We start from the raw sequence: 14,317 nt of genomic DNA on the forward strand, positions 1-14,317 counted from the left end.
AGATACTATACTACTAAGGGCCTCTTCTATCAAACTGTGCTAGCAGTTTTTAGCGCAGAAAGCGACGCTCATAGGAACTCTATGAGCGTCGGGAGCAGCACGGGCCATTCAGCGCGGCTCACTGCGCTACAAACTGCTAGCGCAGCTTGACAGAAGAGGCCCTAAGTAGAAGATTTAAAACAAACCAGAGAAAATATTTCTTCACACCACGTGTCATTAAACTCTGGAATTCATTGCCGGAGAATGTGGTAGAAATCAGTTAGCTTAGCAGGGTTTAAAAAAAGAGAAGTCCATAGGCCATTATTGAGATGGCTTGGGGAAATCCACTGCTTATTCTTAGGATAAGCAGCATAAAATCTGTTTTACTACTTGGGGTCTAGCAAGTGGGTTGGCCACTGTTGAAAACAGGATATTGGGCTTGATGGACCTTCAGTCTGTCCCAGTATGACAGTTAAGAACATAAGAACATAAGAAGTTGCCACCGCTGAGGCAGACCAGAGGTCCATCCTGCCCAGCGGTCCACTCCCGCGGCGGCCCATCAGGCCCACTGCCTGAACAGTGGTCTCTGACTAATTTTATAATTTACCTCTAATCCTGTCCCTATAACCTTACCTCTACTCCTATCTGTACCCCTTAATCCCTTTGTCCTCCAGGTACCTGTCCAGATCCTCTTTGAAGCCCTGTAGTGTGCTCCTGTTTATCACATCCTCCGGTAGAGCGTTCCATGTATCCACCACCTTCTGGGTGAAAAAGAACTTCCTGGCGTTTGTTCTAAACCTTTCCCCTTTCAATTTCTCCGAGTGTCCCCTTTTACCTGTGGTTCCCCTTAGTTTGAAAAATCTGTCCCTATCCACTTTTTCTATGCCCTTCATGATCTTGAAGGTTTCTATCATGTCTCCCCTGAGTCGTCGCTTTTCCAGGGAGAAAAGCCCCAGCTTTTTCAGTCTGTCAGTATATGGTTTATTATTTGTTACAGGGCAGACCATTATTTCCCTTTACCAAAATTTCTTCTACTCATTAAAAAAAAAAAAAAATCTGTTACCTTTTGCTTCTTTTTCCTTCTGCCAAGATGGCAATTTTAAAAGTAAAATAGCCTGGCTGACAAATTGCCTCCTTGAACGCGACTGTAAAGGAGTGCTTTTGTGGGTAGGTTTAGGTTGGAAGTATGAATGCCATTTTTCCTTGCCATCCACGCACAGCTGTCGGGCGCCCAGCGTGTGGATGTTAGCAATGCATGCACTGTACACATGCTAATTGTCAAAGAGAAACAATGAGGATAGCAGATCTTTCAAAACTCCCTGGGTAGTTTGCAATTCCACAGGCTTTCTGAGCATTGTCCCTCACCGCCTGTTAGATTTTCCATGACAAAGATTGAAACAGAAGGGAATGCGAATTGTTTGGAACTGAATCTTTGTTACTCTTTTTTTTGTACTATATTAAATCCCTTATATTTCAGGGTTTCTAGCAAAGTATATTCATTTTTCATTATTTTCAACAAACCTGATCTGCTGCATTCCCAGCCCTCGCCTGCACCGTGTCAAATGGAAAAAATGCTCAAAGTTTCTTGCTCAACTTCCACAAGATTTTATGGCCCAAAGCGCAATGATAAGAACAACTCTACGATGTGGGTCAGGAGGAAGAACGCCCCCCCCCTTCCTCTTCATAGAAGTCCGTAATGCTTTCCTTTCCTTTTGATCAGGAATGATCATATCTGATGATCATGGCATGGTTAAACAATCGAAAAGGCAATAGGAAAGGCCAGAAAGATGTTTGGATGGGACAGGAAAAGCCAGCAGGACAAAAAAAAAAAGAGAGGGTGGGGGGGGATAATGCCTCTGTATGTTTCTGGTGAGATCTCATTTGCAATATTGTGTGCAATTTTTCACACTGTTCCTTTCAAAGTAATAATAATAATAATTTATTCTTATGTACTGCCAAAGCTGTGGTAGTTCGAGGTGGTTTACAACAAAGAAGAGCTGGACAATCAGTGAATATAGATACAATGTAAGATCATCAAAATACAGGAGAGCATGATACAGAGGAGGCATGAGAGATCTTGGGAACAATTCGGTTAGAGATGGAAAGGTAGGGCTTAAGAGGACTTTGTTACAAATTGGTTAAACAAGTTTGTTTTTACAAGTTTTCTGAAACTTAGGTAGGAAGAGGAGTGCGTGATAATGTTACCCAACCAATCGTTCAATTGACCTGCTTGGAAGGCAAGCGTTCTGTTCAGGTATCTTTTGTAACGGCAGGCCTTTAGTGTTGGGTGGTTGAATAGGTGGACTTTGGTTGCCAGATTTTACATTTGTAAAATCTGGACTCCTAGACCCGCCCCCCCCGGCCCCCCCCATCCCTGCCCCATTAGACCCCTCCCCCCAACACGATCTGACAGGAGGGAGCTCAACCCCTCCTACCCAGGCGACTCCCTCCCGATAACGATCTGGGCAGGAGGGAGCCCAAGCTCCCTCCTGCCTAATCTTATCGAGGGGGGGGGGGTGTCGCCGGGCAGGAAGGCTTGGGCTCCCTCCTGCCCAGATCATTGTCAGGGAGGGGGGGCGTCACGGGGCAGGAGGGATTGAGCTCCCCCGGTGTTATTTGTGAAAGACACTGGTTACATAATCCAGCTTTTAGGTGAAGGACTGGCCCCCTCCTTCGCCTAAAAGCCCTTGTTTTGGGCGTTTGGGTCTTAGGCTTTTATTAGGTGTAAGTTTAGACGTAGTGGTAGTCTGGGCGTTTAAACAGCTGAACGTAGAGGCAGGCCATTATCAAAAAAACCCTCCTTTTGGACTTTTTTTTGATAATGGACATTTTCCCTGCTTCTACTTTCAACGTTTAGGGCCTTAGGCCAAAAGGGGACTTAGACTTTTTTTTAATTATGCCCCTCCATGCTTATATATTGCATCTTCTCTATAAAGATAGGCATATGGGTGCCTACTTGAACTGTTATTTATAGTGCAAAACTCTCCCAAATTTACAGAAGTTATCATTTTATTAAATATGCTCCTGCACCATGCCCTGAAGACCACCTATGCATGATGTGCCAAAAGAGCAAACAAGATCCTAGGAAATATTAAAAAAGGGATGGTTAACAAGACTAAGAATGTTGTAATGCCTCCGTATCCCTCCATCATGCAGTCTCACCTTGAGTATTGCGTTGAAGTCTGGTCATCGCCTTATCTCAAGAAAGATAGAGCAGAACTAGAAAAGGTTCAAAGAAGAGCGACCAAGATGATAAAGTGGTGGAACTCCTCTCGTATGAGGAAAGACTAAAAAGGTTAGGGCTCCTCAGCTTGGAAAAGAGTCGGCTGAGGGGAGATAGGATTGAAGTCTACAAAATCCTGAGTGGAGTAGAACGGGTACAAGTGGATCGATTTTTCACTCCGTCAGAAATGACAAAGACTAGGGGGACACTCGATGAAGATACAGGGAAATACTTTTAAAACCAGTAGGAGGAAATATTTTTTCACTCGGAGAATAGTTAAGCTCTGGAACGCGTAGCCAGAGGATGTGGTAAGAGCGTATATAAGCGTGGTAAGAGCGTGGATAGTGTAGTTGGTTTTAAGAAAGTTCCTGGAGGAAAAGTCCATAGTTTGCTATTGAGACATACATGGGGGAAGCCACTGCTTGCCCCGGATCGGTAGCTTGGAATGTTCCTACTATTTGGATTTTTGCCAGGTACTAGTGATCTGGATTGCCCACTGTGAAGACGGGCTACTGGGTTGGGTGGACCATTGGTCTGATCCAGTAAGGCTGATCTTATGTTCTTATGATACAAACTAGAGATTCCAAGGATGGACTGCCCGAAAGAGTGAGATTTAAGGGCAGTGTGTCAAAGATATAAATTTACATAGTTTTATGTGTGAAAAAAGCTTCACAAAACAAAAAGCAGGAAATAAAACATTTTATTTTAGCTTTTGTGATGCTACTGAAAGGATATAGGCAGAGCAGAGGCAGTTATTAAGATGGTGTTCAAAGGATTTTGCAAACAACAAAACAAAAACTGCAGACAAATATGTACAAGATGCAAGCAATGTTTATTTATCAGCAGGCTACACCAGTTTTATCCATTTATGTCAGGGGTAGGGAACTCCGGTCCACGAGAGCCGTATTCCAGTCGGGTTTTCAGGATTTCCCCCAATGAATATGCATGAGATCTATTTGCATGCACTGCTTTCAATGCATATTCATTGGTGAAATCCTGAAAACCTGACTGGAATACGGCTCTCGAGGACCGGAGTTCCCTACCCCTGATTTATGTAGTAACTCTAAATATCAATTGTATATACTCAGGATTGATATTTATATTTATTAGGACCCCTGAGGAGGGCGTGTTATCCGAAACACGGACCGTGTCAGGTCCCTTGGTTGGTAATAAGGTGGTATTTTTACTGCATTCAAATTATTGATTTAATAAACATTGCCTGCATCTTATACATCAGGGCTGCCCAAGTCCGGTCCTCGAGATCTACTGGCAGGCCAGGTTTTCAGGATATCCACAATGAATATGCATGAGAGAGATTTGCATACCAAGAAGGCAGTGCAGGCAAATCTTTCTCATGCATATTCATTGTGGATATCCTGAAAACCTGGCCTGTCAGTAGATCTAGAAGACCGAACTTGGGCAGCCCTGTTATACATATTTGTCTGCAGTTTTTGTTTTGTTCTTTGCTTGCTGTTTGCTGTCTGCAGACTTCGTTGGATTTTACTTTTTTGCATTGTTCAAAGGATTTTGCCCAAGTAATTTAATAGTTAACCAGGTAAATTCCCTGGGCTGAAAACTTACCTTCACTGAGCATGTACCGAGGGACATATGCCCCAGTGAACTTCTCCATTCCAGCCCAGATTTTCAAAGAGAAGCTTTATTTACATGAGACTGTCCCCTCCAGAGACACCCAAGCATACACAAGTGCATGCATTCTCTAGCTAGCTCTCTTTCTTAGTGCTGTCCTGTTGCTCAGAGCAACAGCCTCAGCACCCTGAAGTTGTGTGTTCAAATCCCATGCTGCTCCTTGTGACCCTGAGCAAATCGCTTAATCTTCCACTGTCCCAGGTACATTAGATAGATTGTAAACCTACTGGGACAAACAGGGAAAATGCTTGAAGTACCTGTATGTATACAAGTCCTAATCCCTTTCCCTCATTCAGGCAGTGCTGCTTCCCACTCCTCCCATGACGCCCACCATCATGTAAAATCGTGACATTTGCTACCAGTCCTTTTACCTCCAAAGATCTTGTGTTTAGCCACCAGTAGCTGCAAACCTTTGTGCATTTTGGTGAAAGGGTCCCATAATGACTTGTCCAAGGTCAGAGGGATTTGAATCCTGGCTTTTCTGGTTCTCTGCCCGTTGCTCTAACCACTAGGGCTATTTCCATGTCACCAGATGACAAGACAATTTCTCATTGGTTTGCTTTCGAAATCAAATATTTCAAGATCTTACTAATAGGGTTACCATATGTCTGGATTTACCCGGACATGTCGTCTTTTTAGAGGACATGTCGGGGTGTCCAGATGGATTTTCAAAACCTGGCACTTTGTCCGGGTTTTGAAAAGCTTCCAGCTCGGGAGCCGCGTCGGGAGGGCACCTGCACATGCAGGGAGGCAACCCGGTGACATCATGCGCATGCATGCATGCGTGTGACATCATCGCGTCATACCTGTGCACACGCAGATGCTCTCCTGACGCGGCTCCTGATCAAGAGAACAGGTTGTGGGGGCGGGGCTGTCGTGGAACGGGGTGTGACTTGGGCAGTTCAAGGCGGGGCTGGATGGAACTGGGCGGGCCTGGGGGGCGTGGCCATGGTTCCAGATTTTATCTGAGTAAAACCTGGTAACCTGACTTACTAAAGTATGTGTGTGTGTACATGTTAATGGAGTATAAAGTTTGGGAAATTCAAAAAGGGGATGCCACCCCCCCCCAAAGTACATGCGACCTATTGTTACAAGCTCTACTTGCCTTGAGAGGAAAATCTTGATGCAAGGAACATTAATTAAAATGTTAGAACGCAGTTGTGATTGCTCATTGGTTGCTGTTACATCCTGGGAACTTTTCTTTGAACTTGTGTTTTGTGAACCCTGTCTTTTAAATTGGTTTCGTGGTGGTTCTCTGAAGGCTTAACGGTTTTTCCATGCACACAGGTGGTCAGTGCACACAGGTAATCCAATGGAGAGGCAAAGAAAACATGAAGACCTGACAGATGAGGAGAAGGAAATTATCAACAGAGTGATAGCTCGGGCAGAAAAAATGGAAGAAATGGAGCAGGAACGAATCGGGTAAGAAATGATGTTTACACAATCGTCGTGACATCGAAAGGGATAACTGTAGAACCTTGATGTTGCTGGTATCTAACAGTAGATTATTATACTTGAGGAATGGAAGTAGTGGGATGTTAATGGTCCCTTAGTAGTAAGTTCTTCTCACCTCTGCTCTGGTAACAGCGTTTCATCTGCTCCAGTAGGAACGTGAAATTGTTCCTGGTATAGACACGAACAAACAGAGGCACCAAAAAACATAGCCACTACCTTTATGTGATAAACACAAATGCTTGCCTGAGAGCACAGAACAGGGTGGGAATGGACACCTATATATGTTCTAGTAGGAATTAACATGTATACATGTGTTTTATTACAAAAACTAGGGGACACTCGCTGAAGTTACAGGCAAATACTTTTAAAAACCAATAGGAGGAATTTTTTTTTTTCACTCAGAGAATAGTTAAGCTCTGGAACGCGTTGCCAGAGGATGTGGTAAGAGCGGATAGCTTAGCTGGTTTTAAGAAAGTTTTGGACAAGTTCCTGGAGGAAAAGTCCATAGTCTGTTATTGAGAAAGACATGGGGGAAGCCACTGCTTGCCCTGGATCGGTAGCATGGAATGTTGCTACTCCTTGGGTTTTGGCCAGGTACTAGGGACCTGGATTGGCCACCATGAGAACGGGCTACTGGGCTTGATGGACCATTGGTCTGACCCAGTAAGGCTATTCTTATGTTCTTAATTTTTGTTTATATGTTTTAGGTGTTATATTTTTCAATAAATTGTTGACTCTCGTAGTTGGTTGACTTGTGTCCCTTCTTTTTGATACTGTATTTCCTACGTGGGGTTATTTTTCCTTTCTTATTTAACCCCCCCAGCATACTAGGCCCAATTTTTAGATCACGGGAGGCAACCCTCCCTCGGTCAGTGGTGAAACTGATAATTCAATGCTGGGACCATATCTGGCGACTGGCGTTGAATTTCCGGTCTGCATTAAGCTGTGTTTGACATAGGTGGCTAAGCCGATATTCATCATCTGACTGGCTAAGTCATAGCGGCCAAAGAAAGACCTGTTATTTAGAAGGCTCTGTCTGGCCGCTGAATGTATCCAGTCAGCCAATGAAGTAATGACCTGCTATGACCCTGCCTAGGATATTCAGCGGGATTTAACCATCTATCTCCCACTGAATATTGACAGTTAGCCGGCTTATCGCTATTTAGCCAGCCAGGATCCATTCCCGGACAGCTAAATAATCCTGACTATTGGGTGGACTAAATTTAAAGATCTGCCTTGGAACATGTGCAGCTTTGGGTGGAAGCTTTGTAGGTAGGTTTCCTGCCCAGGTGGCCTAGTTTCACACGTACTCTGGGGTTTTTTTTTCTACAAAATATTTTAACTAGAGGGCTTCAGAAAAATTTCTCCCCAGGAAGTCCCTTCTAGCACACCACAGAACATAAGCCAGTGAATGTATTCTCCTAGTTTTGAGTTGGATCTTCATTAGGCAAGAATGCTTTGAAATCTTTCTTTATTGTTGCTTTAAATAAAAATGCCAAAGAAGGCTGAGCTGCAGTCTGCACAAGATGGGGCCCATTTCTTCACAAAAGACGCAATTTGCATGGTGAGGTCTGAGAGCAATCTCCCCCCACCCACCTTTGAGCCGTATATCATGATCTCATTGTAGAATTTCCTTTTCCCTGGAAAAAGCTTGCTTCTTGTAAGTTATTTAAACCTTTCAGAGACCTAAATGTCTCTATTAGGAATGCGCATTTGTTAGTGTGCTGTAAAAATTTGGGGATTGATATCCAAAGCGATTTAACCAGAGACAAATGGCTCCTGACCAGTTAAATTGTCTGTTTGGGGCTAGCCGCTAATTATCAGCAGCATTTAACTGGGGGGGTGTTCCAGGGGCAGAGTCAGCACTTGACCAATTCAGTACTCAGTGGCGTAGTGACGGTAGGAGGCGCCCGGGGCGGTGGTGCCTCCATGCGCCCTCCTCTCTGCCACCCCGCTCCTTCCACGTCCCCACACCACAATTGCACCTTCCCGTCCCACCCTTGTACCTCTTTCAATCTTCACCAGGGCGAGCAGCTTCTCTGGCCTGCCGCTCACCCCAGCGTGGGCTTTCCCTTTGATGTCACTTCCTGGCCCCCTGACCCGGAAGTGATTTCAGAGGAGAGCCAGGCCGGCGTGAGCAACAGGCCCGAGTAGCTGCTCGCACTGGCGAAGATTTAGAGGGACGGGGGGAGGATGGGAAGGGAGGGTGTGGGCAGAAGTGCCGGCGCCTGGGGCAGTCCACCCTCCACTCCCCCTTACTACGCTACTGTCAGTACTTAGCTGGACAGTTTTGACTGCATAAAAGTCAGTCCTATCTTTTGGGTCCATTTTACAAAGGCGCACTGTCAAGCAGCACACGCTAAACGCTGAGTTCTATTCCTATGCGCGCATTGGCCTTGAATTTGCGTGTTATTAAGTCAATCCTATAAATGGGGTACCTCCGGTAGATGTCTATGCTTCAAGGTATTAAATGGTCTAGCCCCAAAATACATTACAGACCTCTTCTCATTCCCAACCAACAGACATGAAAGAAAAACACACATGAAATTTGTCTCCCCACCGGCTAGAGGGTGCAAATATAAGAGATACCATCAACAACGGCTATCGTATCAAGCAGCCATATGGGGTAAAGACCTAGAAAAACTAATTACGCACACAAACAACTATGAAGAATTCAGGAAACACCTAAAAACTTACCTATTCTTGAAATACCTAGGTAACGAACCGGAACATCAACCCCCCTCGTAACATCACCACATACCTGAACGTGCAAACTGCTAACCCCAACCCCTATTCGCTAAATATGAACACTCTATGAACTTACGGAATATTTCTACTTCTGTGTAAACAACTTGGCACTTCCTGGCCTTGCAACACACAAACTGACGTTAACATTATTAATGTTATCAGATGTACACTGCTATACTCTATTAGTCGTTGTACGAGATATACACTGCCATACTCTCTAATTCGCTGTATGTAAAACTTCTCTTGATTGTATCTACAGTTTCTTTTATTGTAAACCGCCTAGAAGTCGCAAGATTACTGGCGGTATATAAGAATAAAGTTATTATTATTATTATTATTATTATTAAAAGTACACATTTACTTACGCCAAAGACACACTTAACTAACAGGCGCTTATGTACTCTAGGTGCTTTCCATAACATAGCGCGTAAGCATCATAGTGCCTAATTGCAAGGGGGAGAGGCGTACACATGGCCAGAGCGTGGTTAGGCCATAAGCATGTCTCCCAGTTGGCACACTGCCGAAAGTGCACAGGACATTGGCATGCCGATATCCGCGCGCAGGGCGAATGCGCACTGCTGGTTCTGCCACTTTTATGCATTAGAACATAAGAATTGCCACTGCTGGGGCAGACCAGTGGTCCATCATGCTCACTCATGCGGTGGCCCTCTGATCAAAGACCAGTGCCCTAACTGAGACTAGCCCTACCAGCGCACGTTCTTGTTCAGCAGAAACTTGTCTAACTTTGTCTTGAATCCCTGGAGGGTGTTTCACCCTATAACAGCCTCCGGTAGAGCGTTCCAGTTTTCTACCACTCTCTGGGTGAAGAAGAACTTCCTTACGTTTGTACGGAATCTATCCCCTTTTAACTTTAGAGAGGGCCCTCTCGTTCTCCCTACCTTGGAGAGGGTGAACAACCTGTCCTTATCTACTAAGTCTATCCCCTTCAGTACCTTGAATGTTTCAATCATGTCCCCTCTCAATCTCCTCTGTTCGAGGGAGAAGAGGCCCAGCTTCTCTAATCTTTCGCTGTATGGCAGCTCCTCCAGCTCCTTAACCATCTTAGTCGCTCTTCTCTGGACCCTTTCGAGTAGTACCGTGTCCTTTTTCATGTACAGCAACCAGTGCTGGATGCAGTACTCCAGGTGAGGGCGTACCATGGCCCAGTACAGCGGCATAATAACCTTCTCTGATCTGTTGGTGAACCCCTTCTTTATCATTCCTAGCATTCTGTTCGCCCTTTTTGCTGCCGCCGCACATTGTGTGGACGGCTTCATCGACTTGTCGATCAGAACTCCCAAGTCCCTTTCCTGGGAAATCTCTCCAAGTACCACCCCAGACATCCTGTATTCGTGCTCTCGTTCGGGAGGGGGCTGGGAGTACACTGAAAACTTCCGTTCTCTCGCTGTTCAGGAGTTTTCAGTGTAGTGGGGGGGGGTTCCCCCCCACATCCCTCCCCAACGGGAACACGAGCAGTTGTAAGTGTACTGGGAGGGTTCCCCCCACACCCACTCAGAATGCTAATGGCAATACGTAAAAGCGGCGGAGCCGGTGGCACGCATTCGTCCTGCGTGCAGATGTCGGCGAGTGATGGTTGGTGCACCAAGGTCCGACGCGCTTTTGACGTGCCACCTTCCCAGTTATGCGCGTAGCAGTAATATAGTAAGGGTGAGCGGTGCCCGGAATGATGGCACCCCTCCTCCGCCCCCCCTGCCACATGCGCATCCCCCTTCCCTTTCCCCATACCTTTTTAACTTCTCCGGCGTGAGCAGCACGCCCACATCAGTGTCAGCTCACTCTTTGATTTCTCTGCCTAGGCGTGGATCCCAGAAGTGACAAGAGAGAGCGCCAATGTCAATGTGGGAAGCAGTCTCACGCTGGGGAAATAAAAAAGGTACGGGGAAAGGCAAGGTGTGTGCGGCATGGAAAGGAGGAGGGGGGAGACGCCCTTAGGAAGACCGCACCCAGGTCGGACTGCTCCCCCCTCCGCACCTCCCTTACTATGCCACTAGAGACATTTAGGGCTAGGAAGCAAACATTGAACCTACTAAGTTGTGAATTTAAATCAAACTGGAGAAAATGTTTCTTCACTCAACGTGTAAACTCAGGCATTTATTGCCGGAGAATGTGGTAAAAGCAGTTAGCTTAGCAGGGTCTAAAAAAAGAGTTTAGATAATTTCCTAAAATAAAAGTCCATAAGCCATTATTAAGATGGACTTGCTTATTTCTAGAATAAGTAGCATAAAATCTGTTTTACTCTTTTGGGATCTTCCCAGGTACTTGTGACCTGGATTAGCTACTGGTGGTAACAGGATACTGGGCTTGATGGATCTATGGTCTGCCCCAGTATGGCAGTGCTTATTTGCACTTTTGTAAAAGCCTACTTTTATGTGGTAACCCATAGTTGGTTAAGTACTGATTCAGAATATTGCACTTGATCGGCTATAAATTAGCCAATTCTATAAATCAGGAAATTCTTGGTTTTTACGCCTGACACCAGGGAGGAGAGGACATGCCTCTCGCGGCGAGAAGCACATCCTGTAGGCAGTCAGCTGGTGCCAGCGCCTCTCCTCTCTGTATGTCTTGCCTTCTAGCACCCCCCGCAGGTGGCTCAGGGCCCCGTCTGCAGGACCTTCTTGCCTGCGTGGGACATCGCAGGCACGTGACATCATCGCGTCGATGTCCTTGCACTTCCGGATGCCTCGAGCCGTGCCCACCACGTTTAGTGTGCTGCGGCTCGGCAAAGTTTGCGAGACACTGACCTAGACTAAGACGAAGCTCTTAAGATCAAAGCTTGCGCGCCCTCATTTGGTGACCCAGAAACAGGCTCTTTTATCACTAACCCCCTCTTTTGCAGAGGCGCGCTAAGCATTTTTAGCACGCGCGCTAAAAGCTAACACGTCCATAGACTATCATGCACGCGTTAGCGGTTAGCGCGAGCTAATATTTAGGAGCCCTAAGAGAAAAGATCCAGTTGAGACGGCTCCTTGAAAACATACTTTATCGTATTATAACATATAATCAATTTACATATTATTCAGTTGAATGATTCACAGGAGAAAAAAAACCTGCATGAAAATGACCTGTGTCTTCAGTCCAACCTGCAGAGTAGAACTTCAGCTCCCAGGTGGCCCATTCGGAGCTATGAATGAGCGAGCACTGGGGGCAGACCTTGATTGTTCGTCTCCGAGATGTTCATTGCTGCGTTCTAGATTCTGCATTATGCTTCCAGTAAATCCACGTAGCGTATTCAGACACAAATAATGCTTTTTCCTGCCTTGTTAGAGAACATGGGGTGCGAGCCCTTAATCCATAATTTAACTTGTCTCTATATCAATAGGATATCTAATTTACAAAGATGATGTTCATTCATTTATTGCATAAAAAGGTTATTTAAAAAAAAACCCCAAAACAATTGCTCAGTGTAACAGCAGCAGTTGGCAGGGTTGTTAAGGACCTATTTAGCTATGTACAGCTTGTGGTCTGTTTTCAAAGGCTGAAAAGATATTATGCAGATTAACCTCAGTTTTTGTGGGGGTGGGGAAGAAAAGTCATTAAAGGATATTTTGTGGTGTGCATTTTATATATAAAACAGGAAAAACTACATTGTCAGTCTTTAAATAAGAATGTAGAAAATGCAAGACTGGATTAGACCAGTGCAGTGATCCATGAATCCCAGCATCCTGACTCCGATATTAGTCAATCTGGATCTTGGAAGAATTATCACATCCTACTGGGACCAAGTTGAGTGGGCAGAAGAACCCCACCCCACAGGTGATCCGGTCTCTCAAACCCCCCTCCCCCCCAATCCTCCATGTATAGGGTTACTATATTTAATAAAGGAGAAACCCAGAATCATGGCCCCACTCCATTCTGCCTCCAGCCACGCCCCATTCCGCCACCTCTCTTTTTTTCACAACCTCTATGCCGCGTCTGGAGGGCCTCCAGCATGCGCGGATGTGTCTGGCTGGGAGATAAGATGGCTACCTCCACTGAATATTAGCAATTAGTGGCTAAAACATGGCCAGCTATATTGTTCAACAGCTGACAATTTATAGCACTGACTGGGCATCTTACAGGCTGAGTGCCGTGCTGAGAGCAGGGTTATCTGTGGTCTTCAGCCAACGATTTTTCTCAAATTTGGTGTTCATATTTGAGGAGGCATAGCCCCTGACGAAACCAAAAGTGAAACGGTTGGGCTGCCGTCGGGCAGAAAGTTAAGTGCCTTTCCTCTACAGCACTCTATGCACCTTATAATTTATATAGAGCCTGTTTGAAATATAGATTTTGAATGCATCTTTTTGCACACGTCACTTTGCCAAGACCAATGATGAAAACACCACCCCAGTAAGGGCACAAAAATAGTTAAGAGTAGAGAATGACACGGTGACAAAATTCATCACCGTTCCCGTCCCCACGGATAACCGCGGGAAATAATCCCATGTCATTTTCTAGTGTCTATTTCAACCTCAGTCCTTCTACACCAGCATTCTTCAAAGCAAAGCTTGCGGGTCAGTGGTTGTGGCCATTCATACTCTGATTCTTATGTGAGCCAAGGATAATGAAGCCATTGTGACATCACTGATGTGATTGGCTCTTAGGCACTGATGGAATGAGGCATTATGACATCACAATATCTGCTCTGGATACCAGAGACTGTCATTCTCAACCTCAGTTCTTCTACACCAGCATTCTTCAAAGCAAAGCTTGCGGGTCAGTGGTTGTGGCCATTCATACTCTGATTCTTCCCTCTCTCTTTAAAGAATGACATGAAGATGGTTTCCTGCGGTTATCCGCGGGGACGGAAACGGTGATGAATTTTGTCACCGTGTCATTCTCTAGTTAAGAGTAGTGCCTTGGGTGTTTGAGGTCTGGCATTAAAATCTACTCGAAATTAGTTTTGTCCTCAGCCATTTTGTATTGGTTAAATCAGTGGCCAGATCAGGTTTATGTGAAAATGTTCTTAAAGGATTATTTTTTAACCTATATTGATAAAGAAGAAAAAGAAGATGAGTGGATGAGGATTAAAGTGATTAAGAGCCCAAATAGAAGAGATGTAGTGATGAATACTACCCCGTTGTCTTATGATGGAAAATCACAAGAAAGGGCAGCGGGATCTGAGCTGATCTTCCCTGGTTGTCTAATCACTAGGGCTCCTGCTCCACTTTTCACTGAAACCTGGCGTTGTGTGGGAATTTATATGTAGGATTGCCAGATTTTCCTTTCGGAAAATCTGGACCCCCTAGCCCTGCCTCCAGGCCCGCC

General features: G+C 45.3%; 1 protein-coding gene across 3 annotated transcripts in view; it reads left to right on the top strand.

Annotated features, from left to right (window-relative positions):
• RPH3A (rabphilin 3A) overlaps window positions 1–14,317 on the top strand; it is a 266,108-nt gene that overhangs the window by 101,601 nt on the left and 150,190 nt on the right. For all 3 annotated transcript variants that reach the window (XM_033956966.1, XM_033956968.1, XM_033956967.1), the window contains exon 3: window positions 6,137–6,271. In XM_033956966.1, coding sequence (XP_033812857.1) covers window positions 6,137–6,271 — 135 coding nt within the window. The remainder of the gene's footprint in view (window positions 1–6,136; window positions 6,272–14,317) is intronic.

Source organism: Geotrypetes seraphini, chromosome 8 (genome assembly GCF_902459505.1).
Source record: "Geotrypetes seraphini chromosome 8, aGeoSer1.1, whole genome shotgun sequence".
NCBI lineage: Eukaryota > Metazoa > Chordata > Amphibia > Gymnophiona > Dermophiidae > Geotrypetes > Geotrypetes seraphini.